The sequence below is a fragment of the Rhinoraja longicauda genome, chromosome 15, assembly GCF_053455715.1.
Source record: "Rhinoraja longicauda isolate Sanriku21f chromosome 15, sRhiLon1.1, whole genome shotgun sequence".
NCBI lineage: Eukaryota > Metazoa > Chordata > Chondrichthyes > Rajiformes > Arhynchobatidae > Rhinoraja > Rhinoraja longicauda.
In genome coordinates, this window is record NC_135967.1 from 8739070 (window position 1) to 8761558 (window position 22489).

General features: G+C 44.2%; 1 protein-coding gene across 1 annotated transcript; it reads left to right on the plus strand.

Annotated features, from left to right (window-relative positions):
* Positions 1-207: 207 nt before the first annotated feature.
* Positions 208-21966, plus strand: tmem185 (transmembrane protein 185). Its single transcript, XM_078412174.1, has 7 exons — positions 208-319; positions 2404-2580; positions 5475-5682; positions 8882-8965; positions 13387-13563; positions 14324-14447; positions 18385-21966. Exons 1-7 carry the CDS (start codon positions 282-284, stop codon positions 18627-18629), a joined length of 1053 nt encoding a protein of 350 aa, XP_078268300.1. The 5' UTR covers positions 208-281; the 3' UTR covers positions 18630-21966.
* Positions 21967-22489: the final 523 nt, after the last annotated feature.

Below are 22489 nucleotides of genomic sequence, written 5' to 3' on the forward strand. Positions count from 1 at the left end.
GGAAGAGTAGAGGGAGGGAGGTGAAGGATGGGGGAGAGGGAGGGAGGAGTAGAGGGAGGGAGGGAGGGAGGGAGGGAGGGAGGGATGTGTGTGTAGAGGGAGGGAGGGAGGAGGGTGTTTGACTCCCCCTGGTGCCGGGGCGGGCCTAGGCCGCTGAGGGAGCCGCCCCCAGAAGCCGCCGACCGGGAAGGAGAGCGGAGCGGGGAGGGAGGGAGGGAGGGAGGGAGGGAGAGCGGGTCGGGGCCGGGGCCGACGCTCGGTTCTGGGTGTTGTGCGCAGCCATGAATCTTCGCGGGCTCTTCCAGGACTTTAACCCGAGGTAATGGCCTGGCCTGGTCTGGTCCCCCCTCCCTCCCTCCCTTCCTTCCCCGAGAGGCTGGGGGATCCCCGCCGGGGAGCAGAGGCCAAGAGGCAGGCCGCTGTCGGCTGGGGAGGGAGGGGGGAAGAGGAGAGGCCGGGGGAGGGGAGGCCTGTGGAGAGGAGAGGAGGCCGGGGGAGAGGAGGGGTGGGGAGGCCGGGGGAGAGGAGGGGAGGGGAGGCCTGTGGAGAGGAGAGGAGGCCGGGCTGGAGGAGGGAAGGCCTGCACTGCAGCAGGGCAGCCTCGGACACGAGTCCTTCCCCAGCCCGCTCTCAGACTCTGCTGTCTGCGGCCCTTTCGCTCTCATGCAACCGAGGGGAGAGTTTTAAAACAATCCTCGACTGCAAACAATCACCCAAACAGGCAAAAACAAAAACAAAAACACGGCTTGCAGCAAAGCAAGTTGCTCTGTTTTGCAAGTTGCACGATGCACTGTTTCATATCATGCATTTCAGCTGTTTCTCCCCCCCAGTTCCTGTAACAGAAGCTTTGTTTGTGCGACCATGCAGTTTCTAACACAGACGTGATCATGGGTGCCTTTTAATGCAGATTGAGGTAACCTCCACAGATGCAGCCCGACCCGCTGGGTTCCACCAGCAAGCTGTATTTCTGCTCATGATTCCGGCAATCTCTTGTGTCTACACTAATCCCACATTAATCCTGTTTTTATTCATCCCACATTTCATCAGCTCCCCCAGATTCAATCACCCCCTACACCTGGAGGTGCTTTACTGCGGCCACCAACTACTTTGTATATATAATGCTACTTTATATAACACAGATCACAATATAGCATATTGTATGATGTGGGTGCAGGTGTTAAACATACATATATACATATTTATTACATACATGTGAACTGTATATATGATATATACTACTTGATAGTGTAAGAAAACAACGAGAGAAGGAATGGGCGACGTTTCATGTCGAGACACTTCTTCAGACTTGATATATTTCAAACTTTCCACATGTTATATGTGAAGCAGTATACATTATAAAATGTAGTTCAAGATATACATTATAATATATATGCACATTATATATATATATATATGTACATAACACACATACATCTATAACATGTATATAATCTATGGCGTGCATATATTTTATATGATGTTTCTGTATATATTATCTATCTGTCTGACTTGTTTGTTCATTAATGGAATATGGATGCCTTAATTACTCTGAAGGTGATATTGAGCTGCTGCGTTAAGTGCTATAAAGGTGAATTTTTCACACAACCCTGGTCGTGTATGCCTTTTAATGCAAATTGAGGTTAATTGAGAAATAATGAGCTGATGCAATTGTTCCAGACTCACTGGAAGGTGTATTGTTTTACATTCTCTGGTACCCTCGTTCTCTGGCACACTGGGTGTAATCTCCTTCATCTGAGGCAGGTCTCTGGATGCAGGGTTGCAAGGCCAGAGAGAACATTGTAAATTAGTAGATTTAAAATTTAGAGACCTAGTTGAAATCTAACTACAGCAGTCGGGAATTTTTAATTTGGACATCTAAATAATTCTGCGACCGAAATGTCTGGAAAGCTGCTAGATTGCGGTGTGAGAACTCGTTTGATTCAATAATGTCTTTGGGGCAGAAATCTGGCCCTGTTCCACCTGACTCCAGTCATGTGGGGATGTGGTTCAGTTTTCTCTCAATCGCTGAGCAAGCTATTCAGTTCAAGGGTATTTAGGAACAAGTAATAAATGCCTCCTTTCGAAATGATGCATGTAAATCAATAAACCCAAAGTACTTGTGAGAGCTGGATGTTGCAATATTGTTCTCTGCCAATTGAACTCGAGTGGATGAGTGAATGCATGGAGGTGTCGACTATTTCTAATATTCTCTGATTTTAATCATTCTTTCAGTAAACCGTTGTCCTTTATATTAATTGGTGGTTTAATTGTATTGATGTGTATTAATTATAGTAACTATTGCATCCAGAATCCGGTTTCATTTACTTCAGTTTCTACACTCTTGTCTTTTCATTGTACCAGACAAGTATTGACACTCGTTGACCTGTTTGTGTTCCCTTGCAGCAAATTTCTGATCTATGCCTGTCTGCTGCTGTTCTCCATTCTGCTGTCGCTACGCTTGGACGGAATTATCCTATGGAGCTACTGGGCCGTCTTCACTCCTGTCTGGCTATGGAAACTAATAGTGATCATGGGCGCCTCTGTAGGAACTGGCGTGTGGGCACGCAATCCACAGTACAGGTGAGAATTAATTGCTTCAAGTTACGCCAATTTACTTTCGTTTAAGATTCCAGCGTGGAAGCATGTCCCCCTTGGCCCACTGAATCCATGCCGACCTTCGATCACCCCACTCATACTAGTTCCATGTTGTCCCACTTTCTCATCCACTCCCTACACATGGGGGGGCAATTTACTGAGGGCCTATGAATCTACAAGCTCCTATGTCTATGGGATGTGGGAGGAAACTGGAGCACCCAGAAGAAACTTGTGCGGTCACACAGAACGTGCAAACACCGCACAGGCGACCCCCGATGTCAGGATCGAACCTGGGTCTCTGGCGCCATGAGGCAACAGCTTTACGACTGGGCCACTGTGCTGCCCACTGCAGATTTCTTCTGATGCAGTATGCACAGAGTCAGCACGTTTCAAGAACCATCATGTAATTGTCTGCATGTAGTTGACATAATTTTGCCTATCACCCTACAAACCTGTATGTCGATGGGATATGGGAGGAAACCGGAGCACCAGATGGAAACCCAGGCGATTAAAGGGAGAACGAACGAACTCCGTACAGCCAGCACCCGAGGTTAAGATTGAACCCGGGTCTCTGATGCTGTAAGGCAGCAGCTCTACCAGCTGCACCACTATTTACCAAAGTAGATTAGAAAAATACTAAGGCGACAGCTTATATGGCCTCCATGTTCGTAGCTTTAGTTTGTCCTACAGTATTGATTAACACAGCATAGAAAAAGGCCATTTAACCCATCGTACCTGTGCCAACTGCTTTGAAGACTTGCCTGACTCAGCTCCACAGCTCGATGAATTAAGTCAGCACTTTTGTTTTGGGACTAGTGCAAAAGGAAAAAAAACATACTTTTGGGAAAAGTAAATAGAAAGAATAAAAGGAAGAAATTGAGAACGTTGACAATATTAATGCAGTCTGTTCTTAAATCAAAGTTACCCGACTCATAATCTGATCAATCAATTTTTAAGCAATATGTTCATGTTGTTTATAGTGCCCAGTGGAAACACTGTATAAAACATGTCCACATCGCTGGCTGTTGATCCATTTACTTTAGCACTGCTGGTCACTTTGTCGTCTCTCAAAGAGAAAATTGATGGTCCTCCTGGGTCTGATTTCCAACGTGTGAAAGAATTAGTTTTGGTTTGTCCTGTCAGAAAATCAGGGTTAATTTCTAGAAATTGTGCAATATCCAGGAAAGGTCGTTCATCGTGTTTGCCACGAGTCTCCGTATATTAAGGTTGAGCAGAAGATGGCATGGGATGGCAATGCTTCAGAATAACACTGGTACTTGAGAGCTTGGGTACTGTAACCCCGATAGCTCTGATGTGGTGCGTTGGGGAGCCCACTCATCAAGGTATAACACATGTCGGAAGGAACTGCAGATGCTGGTTTACACAAAAGATAGACACAAAATGCTGGAGTTACTCTCCAAAGATGCACTCTGACGCGCTGAGTTACTACAGCATTTTGTGTCTGATCTAAGGTGTAACATGATACGAGGTGTGTGCTTTAACTATTTTAAACACTGAAACAATTACTTAGCAGCCATGATGTAAGAGGAGCACTAGATCATTTAGTTTAGTTTAGAGATACAGCATGGAAACAGGCCCTCAGGTTCACCGAGTCCACGCCGACCATCGATCAGCTGTTCACGCTTTTTCTACGTTATCCAACTTTCGCATCCACTCCCTACACACCAGGGGCAATTTATAGAGACCACTGTATAGAGACTACAGACTTGAACATCTTTGGGATGCGAGAGGAAGCCCAGAACACCCGGAGGAAACCTACGCGGTCAAGGAGCACGTCCAAACACACAGACAGCACCCGAGATCGGCATGGCGTGCGGGTCTCTGGTGCTGTGAGGCAGGGGCTTTTCCAGCTGCGCCACTGTGACGCCATATGATGGAGATTGTCCAGAGATACAAGGAACTGCAGATGCTGAAATCCCTCCATGGAACGCAAAAGTGCTAGAGTAACTCAGCAGGTCAAGCAACATTTCTGGAGAACACGGACAGGCAGCATTTTGGGTCGGCATTCTTCTTCAAACTCGAGAAGAAGAATACATCGTCAATCCATGTTCTCCAGAAATGCTGCCTGACCTGCTGAGTTACTGCAGCACATTGTGTTCTTGGATCATTTGTCCCTCAGGCCGTCATTTGTCAGCATAGGAACCTTCCTGATATTCTGTTTTTCTGTTCTATCCATAATATCCATAAATGTTTCTTGTTCCAAATAAATTAAATCCCCTGAGTCAGCTCAGCCAAGAGGGTTAGAGAATTCCAAAGATTCATCACCCCCTACGTGAAAATGTTTCCCCTCATTTTGGTCCTAAATGGGCAAACCATTATGGGTTTAACTATTCCTGGAGATAATGCGATGGAGCCTTACAGCGCAGAAACTGACCCTTCAGCCACCATGTCCATGCTAACCCTTTTGTCCATCTGCTCTATAAATCAGCATGTAACCCACTCTGCAATATAATAACTCATGTTATATTTAGTAAGCCCCAGAATTTAAAATCTACATTTAAGAAAATAAGCATTTATTTAAAAAACTTAGCAGTACATTAATCAGATTTTATTTGAGATTGCCTCTGTGAAGTATCTTGCTTTATTTTACTATATTAAAAAGTCATCATAATGTTGCAGCCTGTGTTGACTCTTTGAATGACCGATCCAATGGGCTTAAAGTTAAAAAAACGTTAAGCTTGATTTATTGTCTGTTAGTTTGTTTACATTAAGTGTGGTGATATTTCCCCAACAGTCAAGTCAAGTTTATTTGTCACATGCACATACAAGATGTGCAGTGAAATGAAAGGTCACCCACAGCCCACTTATATGAAATGTGAAATGCTTCCTCATTTACTCATTGTTATATTTTGCTTCAGGGCTGAAGGAGAAACCTGTGTGGAATTTAAAGCCATGCTGATCGCAGTTGGAATCCACCTGTTGCTGTTGATGTTTGAAGTGCTGGTGTGTGACAGGATCGAACGAGGAACCCACTTCTGGCTCCTCGTCTTCATGCCGCTCTTCTTTGTGTCTCCGGTGTCGGTGGCTGCCTGCGTGTGGGGCTTTCGACACGATCGATCTTTGGAGGTAGGGGAAAATGGTTTGGGAATCCATGTTTAGAGATGCAGCGCGGAGACAGGCCCTTTGGCCCACCGGGTCCGCGCCGACCAGCGATCCTCACACAACATTAACACTATCCTACACCCACTAGGGACAATTTTGTACATTTACCAAGCCAATTAACTTACATACCTGTACGTCTTTGTAGTGTGGGAGGAAACTGAAGATCTCGGGGAAAACCCACGCAGGTCACGGGGAGAACGTACAAACTCCGTACAGACGGCACCCGCAGTCGGGACTGAACCTGGGTCTCCGGCGCTGCATTCGCTTTAAGGCAGCAACTCTACCGCTGCGCCACCGTGCTGCTCTTTTGGCCACGTTAATTCCGTTTGAAGTCTGAAGAAGGTCCCAACCCAAAACATAATTTATCCATGTTCTGCCTGACCCGCTTTGTTATTCCAGTGCTTTTTACTTTTTTTTTGTAAATTAGCACTAGCAATTCCTTGTGTCCCTATAATTCTGTGTTTAGTCTGTTAGCTATTACCAAGGTTTTGTTCATCGGACCTGATGTCCCGGTGTCGCTCTGTACAAACTGTGCTACATGGTTATTCTTGAATAATTTTGAAGCATTTTACTGTTAAAGGCATTTCATAAATGCAAGTTAATGTTATTAATACATGCATTACAGTGCTGTGTGTGGCTCTGTGAAATGTTAGACTAAGAATAAAGGGCAGCACGGTGACCCAGCGGTGCTAGAGACCAGAGATCGATCCTGACTGACGGTGCTACCTGTACAGAGTTTGTAATTCTCCCCGTGACCACGTGGGTTTTCCCCGGGTGTTCCGTTTTCCTCTCATGCTCCAAAGACGTACAGGATTGTAGGCTAATCGGCTTCGTTAAAGATTGTAAATTGTCCCTCGTGTGTTGGATAGTGTTAGCGTATGCAGATTGCTGGTTGGTATGGACTCGGTGGGCCAAAGTCCATACTGTACCAACGTTTCCTCACTGTATCTCTAAACTAAACTAATTAAACATTCTGTGTAAGAAAATAACTGCAGATGCTGGTACTAATCGAAATGCCGGAGTAACTCAGCAGGTCAGGCAGCATCTCAGGAGTGGGTGACGTTTCGGGTCGAGACCCTTCTTCCTTCTCTTCTGAGATGCTGCCTGACCAGCATTTTGTTACTTAAACATTCTGATTGACTCAAACCAGATCAACACTGATTATCAAAAAATCAATCTTGCGGCACCAGAACAGGTCTGAAAAATGGTCTCGACTCGAAACGTCACCAATCCATGTTCTTCAGGGATAACATCTGACCTACTGAGTTACTCCAGCATTTTTTTTGTTGTAACCCAGCACCTGCAGTTCCTTGTTTCTAATGGTCCCTTTCACCCTGCATGGACAGGCATCAACACTGTGATGCCTGTCCATGCTAATCGCATTTGCAGTGGGCCTAGATCCTTGTTCGCCTCTCTTCATCAAATGTCTGCCCGGCAGCACAGTGGCACAGCGGTAGAGTTGCTGCCTTACAGCGCTTGCAGCGCCGGAGACCCGGGTTCGATCCCGACTATGGGTGCTGTCTGTATGGAGTTTGTACGTTCTCTCCGTGACCACGTGGGTTTTCTTCTAGATCTTCGGTTTCCTCCCACACTCCAAAGACGTACTGGTATGTAGATTAATTGGCTTAGTGTATATGTAAATTGTCCCTAGTGTGTGTAGGATAGTGCTAATGTGCGGGGATCACTGGTCGGTGCGGACTCTGTGGAAACTAAACTAAACTAAAATGACTTTTAAACGTTGCTGTTGTATCTGACTCTAACTACCTCCCCTGGCGGCTTAGTCCTTATACCCTTTGTGGACTCTACCTTTCCTTAATCATTGTTGCTTTGATTTGTTCTTTTCATACCTTTCATTCATTTGTTCTTTGCACCATTTCAGAAACCTCTAGTTTTCGTCTCCCCTGACTCAGGATGAAGAAGGGTCTCGACCCGAAATGTCTCCTACTCCTTTTCTCCAGAGATGCTGCCTGTCCTGTACTAGACTCCCCCGCCCTTGGCAGAAGGTCTTATCTACCCATTGAATGGGCCTTGTAATGGCCGCCACCATTCAGCCTCCTATATTCTAGTGAGAATTAGCGCGGCCTCTCCAATCTTTCCTTATAATTACAGCCCTTCATTTCCAGACATCATCCCTGGTGGACTTCTTCTGGATTCTCTTTATTGCTACCACATCTTCCTGAAGTGTGGTGACTGGAAGTGTACACAATACTCCCAAGTGCAGTCTAACTAATGTTTTGCACAGCTGCAATATGATGTCCCAAGTTTAGCACTGAATGCCTTGGTCAATGAAAGTAAGCATACCAAATGCCTTTTTCTCTACCCTCTCCACTTTCAGGGAACAATGTACTTGCACCCCCAAGGTCTCTGTACATCAATGTTGCCACAGTCCTTGCCATTTATTCTTGATGCTGTACCAGAGTTTGACTTTCCAAAGTGAATTACCTGGTATGTGTCTGGATTAAATTGGGATTAACATAGCTGGGCATCATGGTTGGCATTGGGCGAGGTGGGCTGCAGGATCTGTTTCTGTGCCGAGTGATTCTATGATAAATTACTTTAAACAAGGGCGGCAGAGTGGGGCAGCTGGTAGAGCTGCTGCCTGGTGCCGGAGACCCGGGTTCGAACCTGACCTCGGATGCTGTTTATGTGGAGTTTGGGCGTTCTCCCTGTGACCACGTGGGTTTCCTCCCTGTGTGTTTCCTCCCACATCCCAAAGACGTGCAGGTTTGCAGGTTAATTGCCCCTCTGTAAAATTGCCGCCAGTGTGTAAGGGAGTGGATGGGAAAGTGGAATAACATAGAACTACTGTGAGCAGGTGATCGACGGTCGATGTGGACGTATTGGGCTGAAGGGTTGCGTCTTTATGCTGCGTCTCAAAACTAAACTATTTTTATACAGCAATTATTGCACTCTTGTACGTATGTGTGATTGTGATTATGTATATAGTTGGTGTGGGCCTCGGGCCTGTTACTGTGCTGTATCTCTAAACTAAAACTAACCAAAGTGGCTGCTTAAACAATTAAGCGAGAAGCCTTTGACATCTTGAGTTAATGCAGAGTATTGTTGACATTATTACCCACATTAATGTTTATATGAACACACCTGGAAACACATTCTTTATAATATTCTTACTTTTCCCTCTTTTTTTATTTCTGCTACTCAGTTGGAAATTCTGTGTTCCGTGAACATTCTGCAGTTCATATTCATTGCGTTGAGACTGGATGAAATCATAAAGTGGCCTTGGCTGGTAAATTATCTTTTATTTATTGTTTTATATTTCCTTCGGAGAGAACAACAGGAATATCGGGACTAAATCTTAAAATTAGGATTCAACAATTTAACACAGAGAATTTAATACAGAGAAATGTGAGGTGTTGCATTTTGGGAAGTCTAACATGGGCAGGACCTACAAAGTGAATAGTAGGGCTCTGGGGAGTGTTGTAGAGCAGAGGGATCTAGGAGTGAGGGTGCATGGTTCCTTGAAGGTAGAGTCGCAGGTAGAAAAGGTGGTCAAAAAGGCTTTTGGCACATTGGCTTTCATTGGGTAGAGAAGCTGGGAGGTCATGTAGCTGTTGTATAAGACGTTGGTGAGACCGCATTTAGAGTATTGTGTTCAGTTCTGGGCACCATGTAATTGGAAAGATGTTGTCAAGCCGGAAAGGGTACAGAGAAGATCTTCGAGGATGTTGCCAGGACTAGAGGGTCTGAGCTGCAGGGAGAGGTCGAGTAGGCTGGGACTCTATTTCCTGGAGCGCAGGAGGATGAGGGGTGATCTTATAGAGGTGTATAAAATCATGAGAGGAATAGATCGGGTAGATGCACAAAGTTTCTTGCCCAGAGTAAGTGAATCGAGGACCAGAGGACATAGGTTTAAGATGAAGGGGAAAAGATTTAATAAGAATTTGAGGGGTAACTTTTTCACACAAAGACGTTAATGGGAGTTATTTACAGGCCTCCAAATAGTAGCCAGGATGTAGGATACAAGTTACATCAGGAGGTACAATTGGCATGTAAGAAAGGCAATGCTATGGTGGTCATGGAAGATTTCAATTTGCAGGTAGACTGGGAAAGTCAGGTTGGTACAGGACCCCAAGAAAGGGAATTTGGAGAGTGCCTTCGAGATGGATTCTTAGAGCAGCTTGTGGAGCCGACCAGGGAAAAGGCAATTCTGGGTTTAGTAGTTTAGGGTTTGATAAGGGAACTCAAGGTAAAGGAACCACTAGGAGGTAGCAGCCACAATATGATAAGTTTTAATCTGCAATTCGAGAGGGAGAAGGTGAAATCGGATGTGCCGGTGTTGCAGCTGAGCAGAGGGGACTACTGAGGCATGAGGGAGGAGCTGGCCAAAGTTGACTGGTAAGGGACCCTAGCAGGGATGACAGTGGAACAGCAATGGCAGGAATTACTGGGAACAATTCGGAAGATGCAGGATCTTTTCATTCCAAAGAGGTAGAAATGTTCTAGGGGGAGAAAGAGGCGACCTTGGCTGATGAGAAAAGTCAGGGACAGTATAAAACTAAAATAGAAGGCATATAACATTGCAAAGACTAGCGGGAGGCCAGAGGATTGGGAAGTTTTTTAAAGACGAACAGAAGATAACTAAAAGTGCAATAGGGAGAGAAAAGATGAAATATGAAGGTAAGGTAGCTAATAATATAAAAAAAGATATCAAGAGTTTCTTCAGTTATATAAAGAGTAAGTAAGAGGCAAGAGTGGACGTTGGACCGTTGGAAAATAAGGCAGGAGAAGTGATATTGGGGAATAAAGAAATGGCAGAGGAGTTGAATAACTTTTTTGCAACGGTCTTCACAGTGGAAGACACCAGCAACATGCCTGAAATTCAAGAAAGTCCGGGGTGGAAGTTAGTGGAGTGGCTATTACTAGGGAAAAGGTGCCTAGGAAGCTGAAAGGGCTGAAGGTGGATAGGTCACCTGGACCAGATGGACTGCACCCTAGAGTTCTGAAAGAGGTGGCTTTAGAGATTGTGGAGGCATTGATAGTGATATTTCAAGAATCACTAGAGTCGGGAGTGGTTCCAGATGAATTGGAAAAATGGCCAATATTACCCCGCTGCACAAGAAGGGAGCAAAGCAGAATAGTGGAAACTGCAGGCCGGTTAGTCTGACTAATGTGGTTGGTAAGGTTTTAGAGTCAGTTATAAAGGATGAGGTTACGGAGTACTTAGAAATTCACGATAAACTAGGCCGAAGTCAGCATGGCTTTGTGAAGGGGAGGTCTTGCCTGACAAATTTGCTGGAAATTCTTTAAAGAAGTAAGTAGCAGGACAGACAAAGGAGAGTCCGTAGATGTTGTTTACCTAGATTTTCAGAAAGCCTGTGATAAGGTGCCACACGGGAGGCAGCTAAGGAAGATGAGAGCCCACGGTATTAAACGGCAGATACTAGCGTGGATATCAGGTTGGCTGGACGGCAGGAAGCAAGAGTGGCAATAAAGGGGGCTTTCTCTGGTTGGCTGCCAGTGACTAGCGGAGTTGCGCGGGGCTCAGTGCTGGGGCCACTGCTCTTCACGTTGTATATTAATTATTTGGATGGAGGGTTTGAAGGCTTTGTGGCCAAGTTTGCGGATGATACGAAAATAAGTGGAAAGGCAGGTAGTGTAGAGAAAGATAGAGTCTGTAGACTTGGACAGGTTGGGAGAGTGGGGCAGAGAAGTGGCAGATGGAATATAGTGTAACAAAGTGTGGAATCATGCATTTTGTTAGAGGGAATAAAGGCGTAGATTATTTTCTAAATGGGGAGAGAATCCAGAAATCGGAGGTACAAAGGGACTTGGAAGTGCTGGTGCATGATTCCCAAAAAGTTAATCTGCAAGTCGAATTGCTAGTAAAAAACACAAACACAATGCTAGCATTTATTTCGAGAGGGCTTGTATAGAAAAACAGGGATGTAATGCTGAGACTCAATAAGCCACTGGTCAGGCCGCATTTGGAATATTGTGAGTAATTTTGGGCACCATATCTGAGGAAGTATGTGCCAGCTCTGGAGAGGGTCCAGAGGAGGTTTACAAGACTGATCCCAGGAATAAGTAGGTTAACATATGATGAGCGTTTGTCGGCACTGGGCCTGTACTTGCTGGAGTTTAAAAGAATGAGGGGGGACCTCATGGAAACTTACCGAATAGTGAAAGGCTTGGATAGAGTGGATGTGGAGAGGATGTTTCCACTAGTGGGAGAGTCTAGGACTAGAGGTCAGAGCCTCAGAATTAAAGGACGTTCTTTTAAGAAGGAGATGAGGAGGAATTTCTTTAGTCCGAGGGCGATGTATCTGTGGAATTCTTTGCCACAGATGGCTGTGGAGGCCAAGACAGTGGATATCTTTAAGGCCGAGATAGATAGATTCTTGATTAGTACAGGTGTCGGAGGTTATGGGGAGAAGGCGGGAGAATCGGATTAGGAGGGAGAGATGGATCAGCCATGATTGAATGATGGTGCAGACTTGATGGGCCGAATGGCCTAAATCTTCTCCTATCACTTGTGATCTTATGAAAGAGTTGGTGGGTGTATGGAATAAGCTGCCAGATGAGCGAGTTGAGGCTGGGACTATCCCAAAGTTTAAGAAACAATTAGACAGGTACATGGAAAGGACAGTTTTGGAGGGATATGGGCCAAACGCAGGCAGGTGGGACTAGTGTAGCTGGGACATGTTGGCCAGTGTGGGCAAGTTGGACCAAAGGGCCTGTTTCCACACCGTATCACTCTATGAACAGGCAGTCAAAACAAATTTTCACAGGAAGAATTGTGGAGGTCTAGAATTTTATTCCCAGTCAAAAGGCAGTGGTAAAGGCTGTGATAAAGAACTTCGAGGCTGAGACTGATAAATTGTTTTTTTCAGAAATGATGTGGAGTTAAAGTGGGTAAATGAAGTTCAGATATTGGTGAAGCAGCCTTCAGGGGGGACTCAATGGGCTACTTCTGTTTGCTATTCTTCTGTTTTTAAGGATAGTTTAATCCTCCTTTAATGGTCAATCTTCCCTACCCTGGTACTCATATACTGAATTGGAGAGCTACTTAATAAGAGTATGACCTGCTGTTGGAGATGTAACTAGTCCCTAAGTGTACAACTTGTACTGAATACAGAGACAGCTGTTCACAGACTTAAGCACACACTGTTTATTGGTGTTGGATGCACTTCAACAAACAGGTCGCAGTTCAATCATGAGGCTTTCTAATTCATTATTTGGACGGTTAGGAAAGCCTTTTTTTAATAACAGAATGATAAAAACAAGTGTAGATAAACTGGTAAGCAATTCTAAGCAGCTTACAGGCTACTTAAAACAATTTGAGCTGTTTCTGCTGCAGAATGCATAAAAGCTGCTGTTTTAATCACTTGGACAGTGTTCATCAGACATAGATTCCAATGGTAGACATAAAGTGCTGGAGTAACTCAGCCGGTCAGGCAGCATCTCTGGAGAAAACTCCTTAGCCTGAAGAAGGGTCGCGACCTGAAATGTCACCCATCCTTTCTCTCCAGGGATGCTGCCTGACCCGCTCCAGTCACTCCAGCACTTTGTGTCTATCTTTGGTATAAACCAGCATCTGCAGTTTTTTGTTTCTACATTGAATCCAGTGGCCCAGATTAAATGCAGACGCCGAAAAGGATTTTGTAGCCTGTAAAATTTCCGTAACTGGGTTTTGCTCATTCTTTCTAGGTGGTCTGTGTCCCCTTGTGGATCCTGATGTCATTTCTCTGCCTGGTGGTGCTGTACTACATTGTGTGGTCAGTGCTGTTCCTGCGTTCCATGGATGTGATAGCTGAACAAAGGCGAACCCACGTTACAATGGCTATCAGCTGGATGACCATTGTGGTTCCACTTTTGACCTTTGAGGTATGCAACTCTGCTTCGGTAATTGAGCGTCTGTGGGCTCTTCAGAAACTAATTCATTGCATTTAAGAGTTCAACTGTCTGATTTTTATCGCAGAAAGTATACATGTGTTGTACACATGAGAACATTTTGATTGATTGATCGCAAGATCACCGAGTCCAGTGTATTTTATTAAGAGATACAGTAAGTTATTCTGAGGTGACATCCCCTGACTGTGTTCAGTTTAGTTTAGAGATACAGAGTAGGAAAAAGGCCCTTCAGCCCAACAAGTGCGCACCGACCAGCTATCCCCGCACATTAACACTATCCTACACACACTAGGGACAATTTACATTTATACCAAGCCAATTAACCTACAGACCTGTGCGTCTTTGGAGTGTGGGAGGAAACCGAAGATCTTGGAGAAAACCCACGCGTTCACGGGGAGAACGTACAAATCTTGCAGACAGCACCCGTAGTCGGGATTGAACCCGGGTCTCCGGCACTGTAAGGCAGCAATTGGCAGCACCAAACACCACCGCGACGCCCGTTCCAATTCCTCATATTCCTATGTCACTGTATAAAATACAAAGCTTTCCTGCCTGTAAAGTCTGAGCATTGTATACTTTAGAAGTTGAAAAGTCATTTACAAGCATGGAAGTACAATACAGGAATCTCCCAATAAAGCTACTGAGATATTATACCACCACATAAGATTTCCCATTGCTAGCAATGTTGGTAGAATTTCTCCACGTGGGAACTTGTGATTTTTCTTTCTTCCAGATTCTGTTGGTTCACAAGCTGGATGGTCACAATAATTTCTCGTATATTCCAATCTTCATTCCTCTTTGGCTTTCTCTCATGACGTTAATGGCAACAACCTTTGGGCAGAAAGGGGGTAACCACTGTGAGTATCTCTGCAACTTTATCGTACCTTCAGTCATTTTGTTGCATCTTTTCCCAGTAGAAATTGCAATGGCTCCTTACTATAATACAATGCAATACAATATCCTTTATTGTCATTGTACAAGTACAATGAGATTTTGATTGTCGCTTCCATATCGATGCTATCAAGTCAAATATTAAATAAATCACGGCGAACATGCAAACAACAAGAAGGGGGGGGGGGGAAGGAAAAAGAAAAGGGGGGGAACAAGGTAAAATGCAAAAAAAAGGTTCATCCAGGGGTCAGTAGTGCCAGATGACCCTGGGGGCAGAGACAGATCATGGGGGCTCTCAGCAGGCCCGATTCAGAGTAGCTATAGCTCTAGGGATGAAGCTGTTCCGTAGTCTGGAGGTGCGGGCGTAGAAGGCTTTGTACCGTCTGCCAGATGGAAGTAGTTCAAACAGACGGTGGCATGGGTGTGTGGAGTCCTTGTAGATGCTGGTGGCTTTCCTGAGGCAGCGTGCGTTGTACATGTCCTCCAGGGCTGGCAGCTGTATTCCAATGAACCTCTGCGCTCTGCAGACGACCCGCTGAAGAGCTTTCCTGTCCGTTGCCGTACAGCTGAGATACCACACATAGATGCCGCACGTCAGAATGCTCTCTATGGTGCAGCGGTAGAAGGTCGTCAGAAGCTGTTGTGGCAGACCGACCTTTTTCAGCGTTCTCAGGAAAAACAGCCGTTGCTGTGCCTTTTTGACCAGCGCAGCGGTGTTAGTGGACCATGTGAGGTCCTGTGAAATGTGTGTGCCCAGAAACCTGAAGCTGGACACTCTCACCACTTCGTCCCCGTTAATGAGGACTGGAGCGTATTCCTCATTCTGTGACTTTCTAAAGTTGATAATTAGCTCCTTGGTCTTTGATGTGTTTAGGGACAGGTTGTTCTCTGAGCACCAGCTCGCCAGGTTCTGCACCTCCGCTCTGTAGACTGATTCATCGCCGTTGGAGATCAGCCCGATCACCGTTGTGTCATCCCCAAATTTGACGATGGTGTTGGTGGTGAATGCAGGGACACAGTCATGTGTGAAGAGGGAGTAGAGGATGGGGCTCAGTGCACAACCCTGCGGTGTGCCGGTACTCAGGGTGGTGGAGGACTGGTGGAGGCCCATTCTCACTGCCTGAGGGCTCTCCGTCAGGAAATTCAGGATCCAGTTGCATATTGACGACCTGAGGCCTAGCTGGTGGCGTTTGGAGGTGAGCTTTGGGGATGACAGGATTGAAGGCCTAGCTATAGTCTATAAACGTATGTGCCCTGTCTCTCCAGGTGAGTCAGGACGATGTGAAGAGCCAGAGAGATGGTGTCCTCTGTGGATCTATTCGCTCTGTATGCAAACTGGTGTGGGTCTAGTGAGGCAGGGCTTTGATGTGGGAGAGGACCAACCTTTCAAAGCACTTCATAATGATCGGAGTGAGGGCAACCGGGCGGTAGTCGTTCAGTTTGCAGATGCTTGCCTTTTTCGGCACCGACACTATGGTGGCTGACTTCGGGACCTATAATGAAACAAATGTCTTTACACGGTAAATGTATGCCTGTGGCAATAGCTACCTTGGCTAAATCTTGCCACAAAGTGCTGGAGTAACTCAACGGGACAGGTAGCATCTCTGGAAAGCATGGGTAGGTAACGTTCTGGGTTGGGACTCTTCTTCAGACCTTGTTCTGAGCTAGTGATAGCCATGCTATTGTTACAGTTCATTTTATTTTTCCTGCAGTGACAAATAAATATGTCTGCAGCATAACTTAGTTTGTGGACAAATGATTTAAATTAATTTAAAAACTATCTTTTAGTTGCGATGGTGATCTTTTTTTAGTTTCGTTTAGAGATACAGTGCAGAAACAGGCCCACCGAGACCGTGCTGACCATTCATCACCCCATACACTAGCACTATTACTGGGGACAATTGTCCCTTTTCACTGGGGATAGACAATAGACAATAGATGTGGAACGGAGATGAGGAAGAACTTTTTCAGTCAGAGAGTGGTGAAGGTGTGGAATTCTCTGCCTCAGAAGGCAGTGGAGGCCAGTTCGTTGGATGCTTTCAAGAGAGAGCTGGATAGAGCTCTTAAGGATAGCTGAGTGAGGGGGTATGGGGAGAAGGCAGGAACGGGGTACTGATTGAGAGTGATCAGCCATGATCGCATTGAATGGCGGTGCTGGCTCGAAGGGCTGAATGGCCTACTCCTGCACCTATTGTCTATTGTCTAATAGGTGCAGGAGGAGGCCATTCGGCCCTTCGAGCCAGCACCGCCATTCAATGTGATCATGGCTGATCATTCTCAGTACCCCGTTCCTGCCTTCTCCCCATACCCCCTGACTCCGCTATCCTTAAGAGCTCTATCTAGCTCTCTCTTAAATGCATTCAGAGAATTGGCCTCCACTGCCGTCTGAGGCAGAGAATTCCACAGATTCACAACTCTCTGACTGAAAAAGTTTTTCCTCATCTCAGTTCTAAATGGCCTACCCCTTATTCTTAAACTGTGGCCCCTTGTTCTGGACTCCCCCAACATTGGGAACATGTTTCCTGCCTCTAACGTGTCCAACCCCTTAATAATCTTATACGTTTCGATAAGATCTCCTCTCATCCTTCTAAATTCCAGTGTACACAAGCCTATTTTATAATTTTACCAAAGCCAATTAACCTACAAACCTGTACATCTGCAGTAAATTGTCCCCAGTGGGCAGGGTAGTGCTTGAGTACATAGTGATCGCTGATCAAAGGGCCAAAGGGCCTGTTTCCGCACTGTATTTCTAAAAGTCTAAACGTTTTTTAAAAAGTATTCCTAGCTAATTTAGTCATTAAAAATGGTCAATTTGGGGATTAAAAACACAATATGCTGACAATGCAGTTTGTGAGGAAAGGTCATCAAACTCAAACACTAACTCCCTTCCACTGCTACGGGTGTCAGATTACGGGGAGAAGGCAGGAACATGGGGTTAGGAGGGAAAGATTGATCGGCCATGATTGAATGGTGGAGTAGACTTGATGGGCTTCATGGCCTAATTCTGCTCCTATCACTTATGATCTTATGATCTCTCTTTAGTTGCTAACTGACCTGAGTAGCCCCAGCATTTCCCGCTACTTCAAATTTATTTGCTTTTTTTTTTGTTGCTTTTTTTTGTTGCTTTTTAGAAAATGTAGGATGTAAGAGTGATTTATTTTCAGTTATGACTATGTTGAGGGTCTTTGTAAATGTGGTTTTGGGTTGCTGATGTAACCGCAAAAATGCTTCTATGCTTCTGATCTTCTAGAAACTTCCCCAGCACATCATCAGCATGTACGAATTGAAAACTCTCAAGTCAGCTCCCCCTTGAGAATAGTATAGAAAGGAACCGCAAATGCTGGTTTATACCGAAGATAGACACAAAGTGCTGGAGTAACTCAGCGGGTCAGGCAGCATTTCCGGAGATAAAGAATGTCGGAACCCTTCCTCAGACTCAATGGGCGACATTGGGTGATTGAATCTGAGGAAGGGTTCCAACCTAAAATGTTACTCATCCGTTTTCACCAAAGATGCTGCCTGACCCGCTGAGTTACTCAGCATTTTGTGTCCATCTCCCATGAACAGTCGCTTGCTGTTTTGATGTTGGCCATGGTTTAAGGTTGTCACGTTGTCATGTGTACTGCAATACAGTGAAAGTATATCCATTTCTACTCTTGCACTTCGATCTTAAAGCCTTGGGAATATTTATTTAATGTTCTGCTTCATATTTTTGCAGTCCAACCTCTGGTTTAACGGTGGCACTATCCGATATATTGCTGGACTTCACCCTCGCTGGGGCTGTTTGCTCTCCGGGGATGTGAAATGCTTTCCTGGGGGCTGGTGGGGGGGGGGGGGGTGGGTTGGGGTTTGGGGAGGAAGACTCGTCTCTTCTAATGGTCGTCGTCTGCTTTGTTCTTGCAGGGTGGTTTGGAATCCGCAAAGACTTCTGTCAATTTCTTCTAGAGATCTTTCCCTTTCTCCGGGAGTACGGCAACATTTCGTACGAGCTTCACCACGACGACAGTGAAGACTCTGAGGATATACCTATTCCTGAGCCAGCGAAGATCCCCCCCATGTTTTACAAAAAGACTGGGGCTGTGATTACCCAGAGCCCTGGGAAATATTTTGTCCCCCCTCAGAAGTTGAACATTGACATGCCTGATTAAGTTCTCGAGCAGGGGGACTAGACTGGAGTGAAATAGTGCTGCCTGGGTATGGTACCTTTACGTTACACATGCTCCAGCTGTTGTATAGGCGGGACTCTCTGGCATACAGCACTCGGCTGCCAAACATTGTAAAAATCTAATCTATGAAGGTGATTTCTATTTGCTGTAGGCCATGTCATACTTTAAAAGTGAACAGAGCTCCTGTGCTACAGTATTGCAGGCAGCAGTACGGGATAATGCTGCAACTGCGTTCACCCCGTGGCAGCGCGTTAGTGAGATGCGGTGCTGAACCCACGTTGTTAATAGCGTTTAACCTGCTCGTCCAATATTTTCTTGTGCTTTTAAAAAAACCTCTGAGTGGTTGAATCCTCTGAATTATAACGTAGATCACAGTGTTAACTGTTTACTTTGTGCAAAAGAAAATCAAAATGATCTGAAAATTAGAATTAAGATACTTTGAAATGTCAGGTTTGGCTTTATTTGATAATCGCAGGGAAATGGAAAAAAGAATAGCGCAGTGGATGGAAAATGCTGTTGGGTTTTCAAATTATGTTAACGCTTTATTGCTGTGTGATTGACTCCAACTGTTATGATTTCCAGGATCGAATGACTGGAAATATTCGTCCATCCTCTTTCCATTAAGGCACAAAATATTTGTTTACTATAAATAGACTATTGAAGGCAAACCTCTTTTGCGCTTGCCTTTAGTGAACCCATGTAGCCACTTTACACTGTGCACATAATGCTTTAATGGAAGTTCTTAAGGCAAAGCTTTAGGGGAGAGATTCATTGTGAATGCAGATGAAGATTTTTAATATTGATTAAGCATGACCCTCTTCATTTTGCTGTGCCCCCCAAAAACATATTTGGGCCATAGCTTGACAACTCTTAAAACACCAGTGCTTCTCTCTTGGAAAGACAACAGTCCAGACATTGTAGACCTGGATCCATTTTGTTAAAGAGAGAGAGGTTTGATATTATTTGGAACTGCTTGTATGTGTAATAACCTCCTTGAATATAAAATGAACCCAGATGTGCTTGGAAGGCAGTGAGACAGGTTCTTGCTTATCCGTGAGATAGAAGAGTATAGTGGTTCTATGTGCCCGATGCTTAGCATTGTGCTTGGTCTTATTCCTGGCCAAGACATGGCGTGCAATAATAATCTGTAAAAATGAAATAGAATTTTTAATGCATGAACAGAAATTTGAACTCCTTTTAGTTGTGTGATTTATTAAAGTACATTATGTGATACAGTTGGCTGTTCAGCCAAGTTATATCCAGCGAATAGTGCTTCTTGAGTAGGCTGAATATCTATAAATTAATACCTGCCCATGTTAAAATAATGCATGTTCCTTGTTAGGTGCTGGGTGTAACGCAAATCACTGCTGTAATGTAACAATGCCTACAATGCTATCCTAGTCCTACTGGGTTCCTGACCTTTGAGTGGGGATCATGTTAACTGCTTGCTTAAATTTGCAAACAGAATGTAATTGGCTATTATGGAACATTATCAGTGATGATGGGGTTTGAGATATTTGCTTAACCTCTTGATTGTTCAGAATATGTAAGAGTGTGTTTTAGTTTATAGAGCAACACAATTATGCAGTATTATTGATACGAAAGGGGGAAGCAAATGTTCATTTCCTTTACCAATGCATCAAAGGTCTATGATGAGTTTAACGCTTTGTACTTCTAATCTTGACTGTATAACATTTGTCTGTTTTTATTTCACACCGGACATCTGAGATTTGTGAAATGGCACAATTAAGGATATTATTTAAGTTCTGATTACTACACAATCTTCAGTGACTCTGAAAATGCTAACGTTCGAAATGGACGTTACAAAATATTACAAAGCATTACAAAATATTTGCCTTAAAAAAATATGATTCTCTTTTTAAAATTGAGATTAAATTATATGTAATCTGGATCATTCTCTTCACAATTTACCTCAGGAGTTTTAACTTTGAAGTTTAATCTCTAAAAGCATAGCATCCACTGTCTTGAGTTTTTGTGGTAGATGTAAGGATTAAATTAATCTGGCCACGTCTTAAAATGTTTATCACTGCTAATCAGCTGACTGATTTTTCCTTCTATAAAACACAATCCATGCGATTAGCAATTGATTAAATAAATTTATGAAATTGACATTCATTGATTAGGTTAAATGTAATAATAGGCACTGCATTACTGCAGTGTAACATCATGGAGAAATGGTTTGAAAGATTATTTTTGAGCATATTTGGTGATCCTGTTAATGTTTTTCCCTAACAATGGTTCATTACTAAATGATTATTCTTGTAAATCGATGACATAGTTCTCAGAGTTTGTCCCTTCACGTTTTATCTCCTGGTGCATTGATTCATAGGTATGCTGCAACTATTGATGTTGCAGCATTGAAGCATTGAAGGGGGCAGATTTAGCCTCCACATCTGATAGCCAGATGGACCAGATTGCCTTCGTGTAGAATGGTCCAGCCGTCAGCACATTAGCTTCAAGTGGACAAGACATTGGGAGGGTTCTAACATGAATGTGTCATGGTGAACATGTTCCACCAGACCACTGTTGGCTGCTAAAGTTATACATTTTCCCAACACATTTTGAACAGTGATTGCCCAATCAATCCACAAATGTTTTGAATTGTTCTATAACATTCTAAGTAGGTACAACAAAGATCTTGAGTGGCGGAATGCCAATATTGCCATTCATTTTTAATTTCATTTTGATTACTGTCCTAAACCCTCCCATTTCGCAGGCAGAGTTTTGGACCGGAAAATTGCTGCAGTTATATAGTGAAAATCTATTGTTCCTGCAAATCTAATTTGCCATGTTAGATCAAATTATTACACCAAACCATTTGACAAACCACCGCATCTAGATGAACTGTTTTGGAGAACCATTAAAATTAAGTGCTCAATGATTCTATATAACCGAAGATTCACTTAATAAATCGTGATACCATGTTAATTTTATGAATGTTCTGTATATGATTTTTAACCAAACTTTAAACTGCTGGAAGAGTAGGAAAGGGGTATTATGCTAAGCCGAGTTGCTACCTAAACGGGTATGAGGTGATACGTATTTCAAACCCAAAGATTTCTAATCTCTTAGTGCAGATTAGTGTTGATCGAAGAGACAGCAAAGTGGCAGCTCTCAGCTGGCCTGAGGGGAAGAAGTGCAATTGTTTTGTTTTTCGTGGGAATCACTTATCGTTGGACCAAACAGAGATTGATGTTCTTTGTGAAATGTTTCCGTAATATCTGTAAATGTGTCTTAATGTGTAATGGATACATGCTGCTTTTTATTCAGTAAATTTAATAAATATTTCAGAATTCTGTTTCTTTTATCTATTATTATCTATTATTGACAGTGGGTCAATGTGCCCCTGAATAGTCATGATGGCAAAATAACAGTCGGCTTCGCACTGATGTATACTTGTCGTCAGTCTTTCAAATTGGGTTATAAACCAATTGACTGAGAAATGCTCTGAGTTTCTCATGTAATGTAGGAATTCATTAAAAATTATGACCAAGGTCCATCAAGTTCCTCATCTGCCATCTACCATTTGGGCGGCGCAACGGTAATGTTTGTGCCTTACAACGGCAGGGACCCGGGTTCGATCCTGACTACGGGTGGTGTCTGTACGAGGTTTGTACGTTCTCCCCGTGACCTGCATGGACTTCCCCAGATCTTTGGTTTCCAAAGACGTACAGGTTTGTAGGTTAATTGGCTTGGTATAAATGTAAAATTGACCCGACTGTGTGTCGGATTGTGTTAGTGTGCGGGGATCGCTGGTCAGTGCGGACTCGGTGAGCCGAAGGGGCTGATTCCGCGCTGTATCTCGAAACTAAACTAATCCT